Source organism: Dasypus novemcinctus, chromosome 23 (genome assembly GCF_030445035.2).
Source record: "Dasypus novemcinctus isolate mDasNov1 chromosome 23, mDasNov1.1.hap2, whole genome shotgun sequence".
NCBI classification, from domain to species: Eukaryota; Metazoa; Chordata; class Mammalia; order Cingulata; family Dasypodidae; genus Dasypus; species Dasypus novemcinctus.
In genome coordinates this window covers 14,620,165-14,635,402 of record NC_080695.1, presented here as the reverse complement: position 1 = coordinate 14,635,402, position 15,238 = coordinate 14,620,165, and the positions used below count along the sequence as shown (strand labels likewise).

The window sequence follows — 15,238 nt, the reverse complement described above, 5'->3', positions numbered from 1 at the left end:
TTCTGATAGCACGTATGCGGTCAGATGTTTCTTTTTCTTTTAGATATTTCTTGAATGAAGGAAGGAAGGAGGCAGGCAGCTTTAGCCACAAATTATTATTACAACAAATAGCATAGGAGTAGAAGACCCTGAGTTTGGAATTTGAATGGGCGTGTGAGTTTCATTCACCAGTAACCAGCGGCTTGACACTGGCAAGGCAACTGCTTTGGTCTCAATTTCTTCCCCTTTGTTAGGCTCAAAGGTGATAACATCTGGCGTACATGGAAACTCTTGGTTGCTTTTTTTTCCCCTCTCCTCCCGACCTTGAATGTTCCCTGTGCTTGACGCTCGGCCATCCTCTGGGTAGCCGACTTATTTCTTGGCTGCGGGAACTGGTCCAGGACCGGCGGCCAGGGGAGGGCGAACCACCGAGATGCAGCCACGCCTACGGGTCGCCTAGAGAGGCCCAGGAAATGCCCGGCCGAAAGGCTCACAAGTCGGTGACGTACTTCCGGCAGGATGTTTGTTTGTTTGTCACTGAAGTGGGAGAGTCCCAGGCTGAAGAGCTGATTGAGAAGGAGGGAGCTCGGCTCGGGGCCCTGTATTTGGGGCCCGACTGTCGTGCGCATGTGCTTTGGGGACGGCCGATGAGTTCTTTAGTTTTTTGCAGCGTTTGCTCTCTTACCTAAAAGTCAAAACTCGCGGGAGGTCGGCACAGGCCGAGGAAAGATGAGTTCGTGGTTGAGCGCCCAGAGGGTTGACGCTGAGGCGGGACACTGCGTGAAGGCGGCGAGGCTCAGCGGCGGCGCAGCCCCGCCCGTGCGGGAGGGACTTTTGATAGTGAAAGTGGAGGAAGACTCCTCCGGAGGTCTGGAATCCGACCTGCCCGGGGACTGTCAGGACTCAGAAACTTTCCGACAGCTTTTTAGGCAGTTTCGTTACCAGGAGGTGGCTGGGCCCGAAGAGGCTCTGAGCCGGCTCAGGGAATTTTGTCGTCGGTGGCTGAGGCCCGAGCTGCGCACCAAGGAGCAGATCGTGGAGCTGCTGGTGCTGGAGCAGTTCCTGACCATCCTGCCCGAGGAGTTGCAGGTGTGGGTGCGGGAGCACGGCCCCGAGAGCGGGGAGGAGGCGACGGCCGTGGTGCAGGCCTTTCAGAGAGCGCTGGTTGGGGCCACACCGCAGGTGAGAAGTGAAAGGCAGCTTCTGGGCGTGAGAATGTGGAACGTGGAAGTGAATGGGATGCTCTGGGTTTCAGGCTTTCTTTCCTTCCTTAATACTTTTTGTGTGAACTTCGGGATGTGCATGAGAACTTCCTTTCTGTGGGAAACAGTGGCAAAGAAATCCATTCGGGAAATGACGGGAAAGAAAGATGTCAGGAGATCTGTACTTTGGAAAGTGGGCTGATCTTCTTAAACTACTTTTGCCAGAAGAACAATTTCCCAGCACTTTGTGAGAATTTCTTTTCTTTTCTTTTTTGAGATATGAGGGCAGGGACTTGAACCCAGGGACCTCAGGTATGGGAAGCCTGTGTTCACCCACTGAGCCACCTGGCACCCTGTGAGAATTCCTTTTTATTTTTTAACGGTTTGGCCACCCCCTCCTCCCACGATAATAATGATTGTCTTTTAAAAATTTTCAACCTACAAACATTACCTAGTGTTCCGTGGAAAGTTTGCATCACTGGTGGGTTTTCAGCCAAGGTAGACTCAGTATAATGTAGTAAGCTTGAAATAAGCCATGCCTTGCTGTAAACCTCCTTCTGTACTGTTTTGTTTCTGGCCATTTATTCCCATTCAGCTGTTGCTGGAGTAAACAAACCTAAAAGTAATTTAGCCATCAAAAAACACAGTCCGGCAGTCAAAAGAATGAAATATTTAGTGACATTGTATTCAGACATCAGCAGAAACGTGTGATCTTGGCTCATAGCTGTGTGTCACGTGTTCAGACTTTTTACTGATGACCTGTCATGCTTTTCCAACTAACTCTTTCTCCCCTGAAAACAGGAGAAAGGGCACATTCTACTGTGTAGTTATCAACACCCTTAAGCAGCTGATGGGAGGTCTCCAAGGTTGGTTTTAAAGGGGGAAAGAGAAGCAGGGGATTAAGCAGCTGTTCGACTTGGTCACCTGGCTGTAGGTTTTCCAGTTCTAACACCTGAGGATTCCTAGTACTCTGTTTGAATGCATTTCTCTGAACATTCCCTTTTGGGTCTCTTACCTAGTTTTTAAACTCTGACCGGGTTGGAAATAAGTACTCATCTATGTCGCTGCAGCATGTAGTTATGTTTTATTTATATTTAATTATCGAACAAACTAATGGCTGGCCAGTGTCATGAAAAGCCCTGCTGGGAGGAGAAGTAATATTTGTAGAAGATGGATATAGTCCATCCGTTGCTCTGAAGGTCTGGCACTTCTAAACGAAAAGGAGTCTAGGCAAGGAAAGGAAGGGTGAAGGGTCAGAAAAACCTAGGAGGCTTTTTCAACTTGTCCAAAGTCTTTTGTTCAGTAAGAAGAGAACTAGGATTCAGACCTGGGGGCTGCTTCCAGAATCCCCGCACTTTACCGCAAGGCCACACTGCTGAACTGGGGAAGGACTGAGAGAAGCAACCAGGAGATTCCGGAATGGTTGACTCTTCATTTCCAGCTGCATTCTTACTGCCATAGTCATAATCTAACCAGCAGCAAGGACAGGCTGTCACTTAAGCTGGAACTAAGGAAGGAATGACACGAGCCAGTTGCTTAGGAAGGGTATGAGGTGCTGAAGCCCCTGGAGCCCAAGGAGGTTCCCGACCATCTCATTCTCTGCATCTCTGGTGTTGGGGAGGAGCCAAGGAGGGCGTTTTACTCCTGTCAGCGCTCTGCATGATCCCTGGCATCCTGTTGGACACATTGTAGGGTGTTGGCTATTGTCTGGATTTTAACACAATGTAAGCAAAAGATGGTGGATGATAGTACCAGCTGTTTGAGGGAGAGAAGGAACCAGTGAAAAAGCAGAAGGTGTCTTCCCAGTCCCCTCCCTTGTCAAGGAGTAAGCGCCTTGGGGTTGGCTTATGACCTGTCACTGTCCACCTTAACAGGTTTAGAACCTTCCCATGAAGAATTGTGGTTGAAGTGCGAATAGTCAATCTATACTTAAATAACCACCCACCTCAGAAGACCCTCTTGTTGGGTAATTGTCTTATTGGAAGTGCTCGGGGGAAGGGAAAGGAAATAAGATTTCCTGAGCATCTGCTCTGTGTGAGGTACCTTCTGTCTTCTTGATATAAACATTTGTAGCCATTTCACATATGAGGAAACTGCGTCTCTGGGAGCCAGGATTGGAACTCAGGACTGTCTGGTTACGCGTTTATCTGTAATCTATATCACGTTTCCATTTTGATAAGTTACAGTGATATGAGGCAGATATTTTGCTCATACCCCATATTTGTGTACACAGTCCACAGAAGACTTTTGAGAGTTGCAGATTATTAGCCTCTGTTTTTGATCACTTTGAAACTCCCTGGTTAGTACAAGACTCACTGGTAAAGACTTCACAGTCCTGATTGTTCCTCCACTGTCAGCACTTCCTCTTTACTCTCAAGAGTCTCGCCTCATCCTGAGACCAGTGACCACACCATCCAGGGACAGCAGGTAGTAAATGGGGATCTCATGTTCTTTCAGGCGTTGGCAACATTCAAAGAAGTGGCCATATCCCTACCTAGGGAAGAGTGCGAACAGCTGGACCCAGCTCAGAGGGACTTCGACAGAGAGAGGGTGCAGAAGGATCACGGAAACACGTTCTCGCTGAGTAAGGACTATCCGTTTGCCTGTTCATAGCCGTGTGTGATTCAAGAAGAGTTTGGTTCAGTATTTTGGATTTTGATCCCTGAGCCTATCTGGCATTTTCAGAAATAGGTTAGAGTCTTCTTTGTGATCCCAGCAGAACTTTTCTGTTGTCTGTTGCCAGGCAGGAGATTCAGCTTTTCCATTTGGTTCTTTTTGGAGATACAAGAAATCGAACCCAGAATCTCATGTATGGGAAGCAGGCACTCAACCACTTGAGCTACATCCACTCCCAGTTTTGTTCATTTTTAATAAAACATTTCCTGTATGTAGAAAAGCATGAAAATACAATGACCACCTGTGTGTCTGTTACCCAAGTTTACCAAATTTAATATTTGTCCATCTGGCTCGATTTTCTTACCCCCAAGAACATTACATTACAGGTGCTATGTGGGGCTCTTGTGTCCTCTCCCTCAGGCTGGTCTCCCTCCCTCTGCAGCGGTAACCAGTGTCCTGATTGTGCTATTTATAATTTCCACGCATATTTTTGCATTCTTCCTACCTATACATGTAGCCACACCCACCCACACCCACCATGTATATTGTTTTTTTACGTTTTTATGGTATATAAATTGTATCATCACTATATGATTCTTTTGCATCTGCCTTTTCTGCTCAACATTACACTTGTGAGATTTATCCATGTTAAGACATGTAGCTGTAGCTTATTCAATTTAACACCTGTATATTTCATTGGAGGAATATTTCAAAATTCATTTATCCATTCTATTCTTAATGGACATGTGGGCTTCTAATTTTCACCATTACAAATAGTTATACTGAACATTCTTGTATATTTCTCCCTGTGTTCACATGTAGGAGTTTCTCAAGAGAATATACTTAGATCTTCCCATTTTGCTATCCAAAGGAATTGTACCTGATTTATACTTCTACCAGCAGTCCATGAGAATTCTTTCTCTGAATCCTTTTCCACATTTAATGGATCCAGCTGATGGTGTGAGGCCCGCCACAAGTTTTTTCTCAATACAGTAGCCAGAGTGTTCCTTTTAAAATGTTAGGCAGGTCGCAACCCTCCTCTATTCAGAACCCATCATGGCTCCCTATTTCATGCAGAGTAAAAGCCTTGGCCTCAGGTGTCTGCTGGGGCATGGCTCCCATTACCTCACTGACCCATCTCCTGCTCTCCCCTTCACCCACTCTGCTGCAGCCATATGGGTCTTGCTGTGCCTTGGACACGCCCTGCCTTGTGGTCTCTGCAGCAATTGCTCTCTTCAGAACTTTCTTCTGTGCTAAATGAACTCACCTGCTTCATGTTGCTCAAATCTCATCTTTTCTGTAAGGCCTAATGTTGGCCACACATTTAATACTGTACCTTCCCTCCACTGTCTTCTCCTCCCATACCACCAGTTCCCCTTACTTGATTCAACTCTGTCCATAGCATTTGTCACCATCTCACAGCCCGTGGAGTTTACTTATTGCCTTTCTACCCCTTCTTGAATGTAAGCTCCACGAAGGCAGGGATCTTTGTCTGTTCTGTTCATTGATAGCCCAAGCTTCTGGGACAGTGCCAGCACATAGTAATACTGGATGGGTTGATGGATGCATGGGATCTTGTTTTAACTTGTGTTGCCCTAGGTTCTACTAGGTTAAACATCTTTTCAGATACTTATTGGGCATTTTGGCTTCCTTTCCTGTGAATTGTGTGCTTTCATCCTTTTTCTCTCTTTCTCCCCCATTATCTTTTAAAAATTCATTTTGTGGTAGTTCTTCATATTTTGATAGTAATCGTTTATTTTACTAGGCATATAAGTGGGTTTTCTTTTTCACTGTTGTGTCTTTTGTTATATAGAATTTTAAAAATTTAATATACTCAACTTTCTCAAACTTTTACTCTTTGGTTTGTATGTTTTGGGTCTTCTTAGGAAAGTATCAGGTCCTCAATCCTGATGCCAACTTTGCAGAGACAGTTAACTTTAACTTTTAGTATTTTAGCTGTGTAGATATAGGACATATTTCTAAATAAGATGCTGATTCTGTTTTTCCCCCAATTTCAGTTATGGTCTCTTGACTGCCTACTGAGGAAGATGAATAATTCTGTTCCTCCTACATGCACATATTTAATAATTACCAATTCTCTCATTATAGTTAAATCATTCCTGTATTCGCCCACATAATGTATATGATTACATTTCTCTTCTTTTACTGTTTTTAGTTTTAATGCCTCCTTTTGCCTTTACCTACTTTTCTAATTGCTGATACTCTCAGTTAGAAAATGTAAAACTCTTTCTAGTGTGTACACATGGATTCGCTGTCAGTTTCATTTTTTTTTATCCTACTTAGAACAGTCCCTCCTGGAGTCTCCCCTACTCCAATGAGAATAGGCTAATTCTCCAGGCCCATGACTCAACTGTTGTCCTACAGCTTCCCTTCACTATCATCCTGGGAAATCCTTTTCTCTTTAATAGATCCCATAACATTTTCTTCTTTGGTCTGTTCCCCTGATTTGGTGGACCCCTTCTTCCAGTAGCCTCCAGAGAACATATACATGGGAGCTAATATTTTTTGAAACTTTGTATGCTGACTGTGTCTACTTTTTTCTCACATTTGGCTCATATAGTATGGCTGGATAGAGCATTCTAGGTTGAAAATGATTTTACCTTTGAATTTTGAAGACAGTGAATTTTCTAGCTAGCTCATCATGTTGCTATTAAGAAACCTGATGCCATTGTACTGTTTTATCCTTGGTGTGTGATCTGTTTGTTCTGTCAAGAAACTGATAGGATCTATTCCTGGTAGTCTGAAAATTCACTATGAATGTGGTTTAGTGTGAGGTTTAAATTTTTATTTTGTTGTTCACTGTTATGAGCAATAGGTGAACCCCTAGATTATAGATACCCATATCTTTGAGTTTGTGAGAAATCTTCTATAATACTATTTCATTTATATAATTTTTTTTTAAAAAGATTTTTATTTATTTATTTATTTAATTCCCCTCCCCTCCCCTGGTTGTCTGTTTTCTGTGTCTTTTTGCTGCGTCTTGTTTCTTTGTCCGCTTCTGTTGTCGTCAGCGGCACGGGAAGTGTGGGGGGCGCCATTCCTGGGCAGGCTGCTCCCTCCTTCGCGCTGGGCGGCTCTCCTTATGGGTGCACTCCTTGCGCGTGGGGCTCCCCTACGCGGGGGACACCCCTGTGTAGCACGATACTCCTTGCGCGCATCAGCACTGCACATGGGCCAGCTCCACACGGGTCAAGGAGGCCCGGGGCTTGAACCGCGGACCTCCCATGTGGTATACGGGCCTCCCATGTGGTAGACGGACGCCCTAACCACTGGGCCAAAGTCTGTTTCCCTATATAATTTTTAATCCCCACTTTTTCTCTTCTCTTTTGGAAATCCTTTTAGTCAGGTGTTGAAATTCATGGACTGACATTTTAAGGTCCCATCCACCCTGCTTCCCATTTTCCTTTTTTTTTTTGGTCTTATTGTTTGACATTCTAGGAGATTCCTTAACTTTATCTTCAACTCTATGTTGCAGTTTTTTCAGCTACAATTTATGTTGTCGAAAGTTTTTTCTTGGTCTTTAAATACTCTTTCTCTTACAGCCTCCTTGTTTCATGGATACAATGTCTTATCTCTCTGAGAATATTAATTATAAGTTATCAAAATTTCCTTTGTTTCATGCCTTGCCTGTCTCATCAGCATTTATAGTAGAGGTTTTCCAGAAATGTTGGTAAATACTAACTTTCCATTTGATCTATAAGTCAAACATGAGAATTCTGACAGGAAACTCTGTCTATTGGAATAGGACCTGTGGTACTGATGATCCTCACTGTAGAGTTGGTAATCAGCTGTACTTTCACTTGGGCTTTCCCATATCTGTAGGTATGTCACTGTCTCTAGGTCTTTAGGCCTGGATCGGTAATTTTTATTAGAGATTAATTCAATAAATATTGAGTGTTTACAATGAGCCAGGCACATGTTGTAGCTACTGAGGATACAATAGGGAATAAAGCATATGAACAGATATAAAAATCCCTGCCCTTTCTTCCCGGAGGTTGGAAGCTTTGGTCCTAACAATTTGGGACCTGAACTTAGGAAGGTGACTAGAGTCGAGGTTCTACCGGTTAGTGCATCAGTTTTCCCTTGATTCCGTGATTTGAGAGTGGTATCTGTCCCTGCTCTCAGCTGTACGTGATGTCCCTGATCCAGAAGTTATCTGGTTCAGCCTTCCTGGAGAGTAAACTGAAAAACTGCTCCTGAATTGAGGGAATCTGGTGATTTGACTATTCCTTTGATAAACTCTCAGCCAGACCTACTCTTATCTCCCCTGTTCCCCACCCTGCCCACCCTGCCCACCCTGCCTTCAGACCTTGGAGGCACCAGCTATGTCTACCGTTATAACTCATCAGATGAATTTCTTTTGTTAAACCAGCCTTCATTCATAGGATAAACTAGTTGGTCTGATACACCATTATATTTTTAAAATACGCCACTGAATTTCGTTTACTAACATTTTATTTAAGATGCATTCATTTATATTTCTGAGATTGGCCTATAATTTTCTTTTCTTGTATAGTCCTTGTTTGGTTATATATATCCTAATGAGTTGTGGAACTACAGAATTTAAGTGGAAAGAGAACCCCCACATCCTCTTTTACTTCCAGAGCCATCACCAACTAGTTGCCAGTTAACCCTGTTCCTCCACATGCCCAAGTTATCATGGCTAGGCATTTATAGTACTGAGCCCATGCTTTACAAAGTTGTAGGCTATACTGTTTTCTGGGTACCCCTTCCTAATTTACCTTTCATGATATATTAGCTTGTAAAACATTGGTGTGGGGCACAGGGAGAAAGATCAGTTGGTGAGAATAGGCAAAGTATAAAGGGAAAGAGAGGGGGTTTGTGCTGTTAGATATGAGCAAATCTGTCAGGTTAATGAAAATATTTTTAACTTCAGGAGAGGCTTAATGGAGAATATTAAAAAGGTTATTTGGTGGTTTTTCTGCTAGCACTTACTTACGTCACTTAGAACATGAATGAAATTCCTTTGTTTTCTATTTTATTGTTGCAGGTTTGGAAACAAGATCTGAGAACAAAGACTTGATTCCAAAGCAAGAAATTTTAGAAGAAGCAGGACAACAGAGGTGGCTACAAGAAGAAGGGTTCCAGAAAAAGGCTCCCCTATTCTCTGCGTTTGGCCTTACCCACAATGACAGAGTAGAAAAGCAGAAAAGAAATCCCTCTGTGTTGAAAGTTGAAAATTCTGAAGATCAAGGATTCACTAGCATGTCGGATTTCAACAAGAATGGTTCCTTCAAAGAGGGAGACTGTAAAAAGAGTAGATTTGGAAACAGGGCCAAATGTTCAAACTTTGTTCTTGACCCGCACAGCCAAACAACAGAGAGGCCCAATAATAGTGCCGTAGGTGGGAACAATTGCAAACAGAGTTTAGATGTGGTGAAACTCCAAACATCTATTGACAGTGAGGGAAATGTCCATAGCCCTGGCCTTTTGGGGACCCAGAGGCAATTCCGTGAAGAAAGACCTTATAAGTGTGATGACTGTGAGAAGAGTTTCAAACAGCGTTCAGACCTCTTTAAACACCAGAGAATCCATACTGGTGAAAAACCGTATGAATGTCAAGAGTGTGGGAAAAGCTTTAGTCAGAGTGCAGCCCTCATTAAACACCAGAGGACTCACACAGGTGAAAAGCCGTATATGTGTCCTAAATGTGGGGAAAGCTTCAGACAGAGCTCCCATCTAAATCGGCATCAAAGAATCCACTCAGGAGAGAAATACTATAAATGTGATGAATGTGGGGAAGTCTGCCATATTTCTAACCTTTTTAGGCACCAGAGAATACATAAAGGGGAGAGACCCTATAAATGTGAAGAATGTGAGAAAAGCTTCAAACAGCGCTCTGACCTCTTTAAACACCAGAGAATCCACACTGGAGAGAAACCTTATGGATGTTCTGTCTGTGGGAAAAGCTTCAGTCAGAGTGCAACACTCATTAAACACCAGAGAACTCACACTGGAGAGAAACCTTATAAATGTCCTGAATGTGGGGAAAGCTTTAGACAAAGTTCGCACCTTATCCGGCACCAAAGAATCCATAGAAATAAAATCTCATCATTTTGACATGCTCCTCTGCATGATCTGGTTTGTTTGTTTGTTTGCATTGTCTAGGATTATATCCTTTGTGTTTGAATTATTTCGGTCAGGCATGGGTCATATTTCTTTGGGTTTCCCACACAAGATAGAGTCAGTCTCACGTGAGGCTCAACAAATACTATTGCAATGAAGGAGGAATGTATAAGTAGGGAAGCTCTCCAAAAGATGAAGTGGTTCTGTGTAAAAGACCTCAATTATAAGAGCAAAGTCTGACATGTATACAGAATTCTGTTCTTGTCATTTCACTCTTCCTACTGCTGTTGGATCAAATCTTGCCCACTCCCAAGTTCTTCCCTAAGAATTTATTTTTAATCACTGGACATCTTTCTACCTAGATGGAGGAGAGGACTTCAAGTACTTCATAAGTATAACAGTGACTTGTAAAGTTCAGTGTATACAAGAGGTGTTCTGCCTTTTTTTTTTTTTTTTTAAAGTTAATTTTGTAGTGTTCCTCTTTCCCGTCCTCTGAGTTTAGGAGTTCAGTTTTATAACTTCTGTTGCTTTCTTTAAAAACAAGAAAGGCAAAAAAAATCCCACACATAAACACAGACACACATTCTTGTTATATCTTTTTCACAGGATTACTTCTAGTTCATAAAAAAGGTCATCACTGAACTTTTCACTAAGAGTTTTTGTGGGTCTTTGAAAAAAAAATTTTTTTTTTTTCCTAGAGAGAATTCTGAATGTTTGGGACATTGGAAGTATTCTCACAGGATTTCCTTGGGGACACTCTTAAAAGAAAAGACAGGACTGAAGCTCCTTCAGTTACTGCTTCTTAAAGCAGTGGTTGCTGATACTATGTACGACTGTTCAGGAAGTACTTCATAGATGTTTTTTCATTTGGTTTCCAAGAAATACTATGAAGTAAGAGGCTGTGTAAACTTTTACAATGATAAATACTTGAAGCTCATGCCTGATGCTTTAAGATCTCAGGAGATCTGATTGTTTGACCAATAAACCTGAGCACTAGTTTATCCCTTTTTGCTTTGGTTGCATTAGTGAATGTCCACCTCCCCATGATTTGCTCATTGTGTCTGACCCCTCTCATCCTCTCTGTCCAGGCAGAACATCTTTGCATGGTGAGCTATGGAGCCCAGTAGAGGGGATGGAGGAGTAGTAGGTGCAGTTGTGTACACTTACATGGTTACCAAAAATACAAGTTCTCAGCTTTAAACTTGATCTTTCTGCTTTCCAGTACTATATTTTTTCCACACCTTGGTAAGCAGATGAGGGAAGGACATGTAATTGCCTTTATTGTTCCCATTGTGTTAAATGGTAGGCACATGACTATTTTGTGAAAGAACTTAGATTAGAATCTAACTCATATCTTTCCAATTATATATACTGATAAAATGTCATATCCAGGAAAACGGACTTTGGCCCAGTGGTTAGGGCGTCCGTCTATCATATGGGAGGTCCACGGTTCAAACCCCGGGCCTCCTTGACTCGTGTGGAGCTGGCCATGCGCAGCGCTGATGCGCGCAAGGAGTGCCATGCCATGCAAGGGTGTCCCCCGCGTGGGGGAGCCCCACGCGCAAGGAGTGCGCCCATGAGGAAAGCCGCCCAGCGTGAAAAAGAAAGAGCAGCCTGCCCAGGAATGGCACCGCCCGCACTTCCCGTGCCGCTGACAACAACAGAAGCGGACAAAGAAACAAGACGCAGCAAATAGACACAGAGAACAGACAACCAGGGGAGGGGGGGAATTAAATAAATAAATCTTAAAAAAAAAAAAATAAAGTACTAACTGTGACAATAAAAAAAAAAAATACAAATAACTTAAAAAAAAAATGTCATATCCAAATTTGTTTAGAACCTTAATTTTCTAAATTAATAGAATATAGGAACATTATTGGAAATTTAGAAAATAGAGGGAAAAATTACCCCAAATCCCACCATCTTGATCCATCTGTTATTGTCATTTTGGTGTTTTTTCCTTCTGATTTTTTACTGTGTGTTTTTTATAGAATAAAGATCAGAGTGCATATATATTTTACATCTTTAAATATAATGCTATGACTTAAGTGTGTGTAGCCATCTTGCTTAATGGCTGTATCATTTCAATGAAGTGGATATAACGATGGAATCAGTTTCCTTTATTTGGGCATGTCAGGCGTTTCTACCTTTACTGTTACAAACAGTGCTGTAGTGAATGTAATCTTAGCATAATCTGAATTGTTCCTTAGAATCTTAAGGTTGGATGCCCAGAAGTTGAATTCCTGGATCTATGTGTGAACTACTTTATGTATTTTATGGCTCTTAATACACATTCCCAATTGCTTGCCCCCAAAGGGAATGCCAAATTGCACTTATAATATTATGAGTTCCACTCTACCCTTGTCACTTCAACAGCCAAAAAATAAATAAAACCATATTAAACACCTTTCAGAGCTCTCCTCTTCAATTGCAGACACCATACTAGAAATAGCATGTGTTCTCTTCTTCACCCTTTATGGTCAACAGCAGGGAATTGTGAGAAGGCTGGCATAGGTGTACTAAGGCTTTAGGGTGTCATGCTGAGAAATTAATTTATTTCAATGAGATTTAGTATTGAATTGTTTGTTTCCTAGACCGCTTAAAGCAAATACCATGAAATGGTTCAGCTTGAATAATGGGGATTTACTAGCTTATAGTTTTGAGACTGAGAAAATGTCCAAATCAAGGCATCCACAAGGTGGTGATTTCTTCCCAGAGATTGGCTGCTGGTGATCCTGGACTCCTCTGCTACATGCAAGGCACATGGCATGTCTACTGCTTTCTCCCTTCTCTTCAGGATTCCTTGATTTCAACTTCTGTGCTTTCTCCTCTTTGTCTTGCTTCTGTTTATAAAGGGCTCCAGTAATAGGATTAAGACCCATCCTGAATGAGGTGGGTCACTCCTTAACTAAAAAATCCTCATCAAAAGGTCCTACTTAGGGAAACGGACTTGGCCCAGTGGTTAGTGCATCCGTCTACCACATGGGAGGTCTGCGGTTCAAACCCCGGGCCTCCTTGACCCATGTGGAGCTGGCCCATGCGCAGTGCTGATGCGCGCAAGGAGTGCCCTGCCACGCGGGGGTGTTCCCCGCATAGGGGAGCCCCACGCACAAGGAGTGCACCCGAAAGGAGAGCAGCCCAGTACAAAAGAAAGTGCAGCCTGCCCAGGAATGGTGCCGCCCACACTTCCTGAGCCGCTGAGGACAGAAGCGAACAAAGAAACAAGACGCAGCAAATAGACACAGAGAACAGACAACCAGGGGAGGGGGGGAATTAAATAAATAAATCTTTAAAAAAAAAAAAAAAGGTCCTACTTCCAGTGGATAAGTAGGAATGGGTTAGATTTAAGTGTATGTTTTTCTGGGGTCTGTACAACTCCAAACTACCACACGAGTGCTGGGCTAAGAATGATATGTCCTAGGTATCAGCTGAAGCACACCATGAGCTGTGTCACTTTGGGAAAGAGGATGGGGACTCAATAGTATGATAAAATTGTTATTGTACATCAACTTATTTTATTTTATCTCTAGGCTTTCCTGTATGCATAGGCATTCTCAGGTAAAAATCAAAGGAGATAACCTTGTAAGGTAGCAGTGTATTCTCCAGACTCATCAATCTTATTTTCCTAATTTCATAGAGCTAGTAAGGGATCAAGCCATATTATAATAAACATCCTAGCCTAATGTTCATTTTACTATACAAACTGGGCAAACTCACAATGCCTGTCATCTGCATTTTCAGCCCCACCCCATTCTTCCCGTCCTCTTCTACCTCCCTGTAGTCATTTACTGTTGCTTGAACACTACTTGAATTTTACACATATATGTCTTTGGTCAAGATGTTTCTTCTGCTTAGAATCCCACCTCCCATTCCCTGGTTTCTAAACCATCAACTTAATAAAGGAAATGAAAGGAAAGTCCCCAATTCTGTAAAAAAATTTTTAAAATATCCCTTTGTTAGGTCCCAAAGCTGGGCCTTTGGTAATAACCAGAGATGTAGGAAAAAAAGCTTTAACATGAGAGTTAGGCAGAATTTAGATTTATTACATCTGCAGAGGTAAGGAGGCAAGGTCAGTCTAAAGCAACTGGGACCTGACTCTGTGGCTGTTTCACTCTTGTTTAAATCCTTGTTTAAATGCATTTGATTATGCATTAGCTTTTAGGCCTATGGATGAACATATCTAGCTAGTTACATAGTTGTATGATTAGTATGTTCAGGAAATCATGCACATACATTGCAGGATCAAAAAAGGTATGGGAATTCTACTATGTTAATTAAGTTGAAGTGAGCACAGCCAGGCTCTTCCGCACAGGTCCAGCCAACCAGTTGAAGCTTGTTTTCATACTTCTTTGCTTCAACAGGATATTCTCAACCACAAGAAAGGGAACTTGGCACCAAGAGAGGGGTTCATCTCATTACCTTCTAATTTACACATAATCCTTCACTTTGCATCCTGGCAACAGAGAGAGAAAGAAGTTACTTTCAGGTATTCATCATCCTACATCAATCCCCATCTCAATGATTCTACCCCAAAACAGTTTCCTTATTACAACACTAGCTGTAGGCTTCGTCCCCTGTCATGCAAACGGATATATACCCTAAGCCATCTTCGATCACTGTATTGTAAAGGGCGAGGAATGATCTTATTACTCTATATTATTCTATATCATTCAGCACAGTGTTCTGCACAGTGGGAATTTAGATTCTTGTTAAAGATTCTTGTTATAAGGAAAAAAACCTGATTGAGCCAAGAAAGAGTAACGAAGCCCTGTCAATCCTTTGTCTTAGTATGTCTTTGCTTATAAAGTGCCCAAGGTCTGTTCTGGAAAGCCCGCATCCGGAATTAAGTACAGGGCTTCGAGGGCAGGGAGGCGGGGCCGGCTGAGGCGAGGCCTGGGCAGTCACGTGGGGCTCAGACGGCGGAGGATCCGCCCCTCAACGGCTGTGATTGGCCTGCGCCAGGGCGGGAGTGGGCGGGAGACGAGGTCGCTGCTCTCACGCACTCCACCAAAGAGTTGCGAAGCCTCCTGGGTTCCTAGAGAGAACGTGGGGCGGAGCCGCCGAGGGGTAAGAGCCCCGGAGGCTGAGGTGAGTTGCCTACCAGAGTCCTACAGTCGTAGGCCACCATTGTTGCCGCTGTAGGTGAATCGGTGGAATGAGGGGTCATTGGACTGTCACAGCATGTCCTGGAGGCCTCCTTGGCCACTTGTCTTGGGTACCCAAAATCCACACATTGCTCCCCGTAAGAACCCACGGCTGAACTCTTGGTGAGCAAAGGGCCTGTCGTGATCCAGCTCCACACACTGATTGTCCAGTTGTCCAGTTGTCCAGGG

The 15,238-nt window shown here is 43.0% G+C and overlaps 1 protein-coding gene across 2 annotated transcripts; it reads left to right on the top strand.

The window, feature by feature from the left end:
- The first annotated feature begins 478 nt into the window (after window positions 1-478).
- On the top strand, window positions 479-9,904 carry LOC101412069 (zinc finger protein 394). Of its 2 annotated transcripts, XM_058285836.2 has the most exons (3): window positions 484-1,161; window positions 3,639-3,765; window positions 8,830-9,904. In XM_058285836.2, exons 1-3 carry the CDS (start codon window positions 709-711, stop codon window positions 9,897-9,899), a joined length of 1,650 nt encoding a protein of 549 aa, XP_058141819.1. In that variant the 5' UTR covers window positions 484-708; the 3' UTR covers window positions 9,900-9,904. The 2 variants fall into 2 exon arrangements, with proteins under 2 accessions (XP_058141820.1, XP_058141819.1); XM_058285837.2 differs by lacking the exon at window positions 3,639-3,765 and having other exon boundaries at window positions 479-1,161; window positions 8,830-9,899.
- The last annotated feature ends 5,334 nt before the right edge of the window (window positions 9,905-15,238 follow it).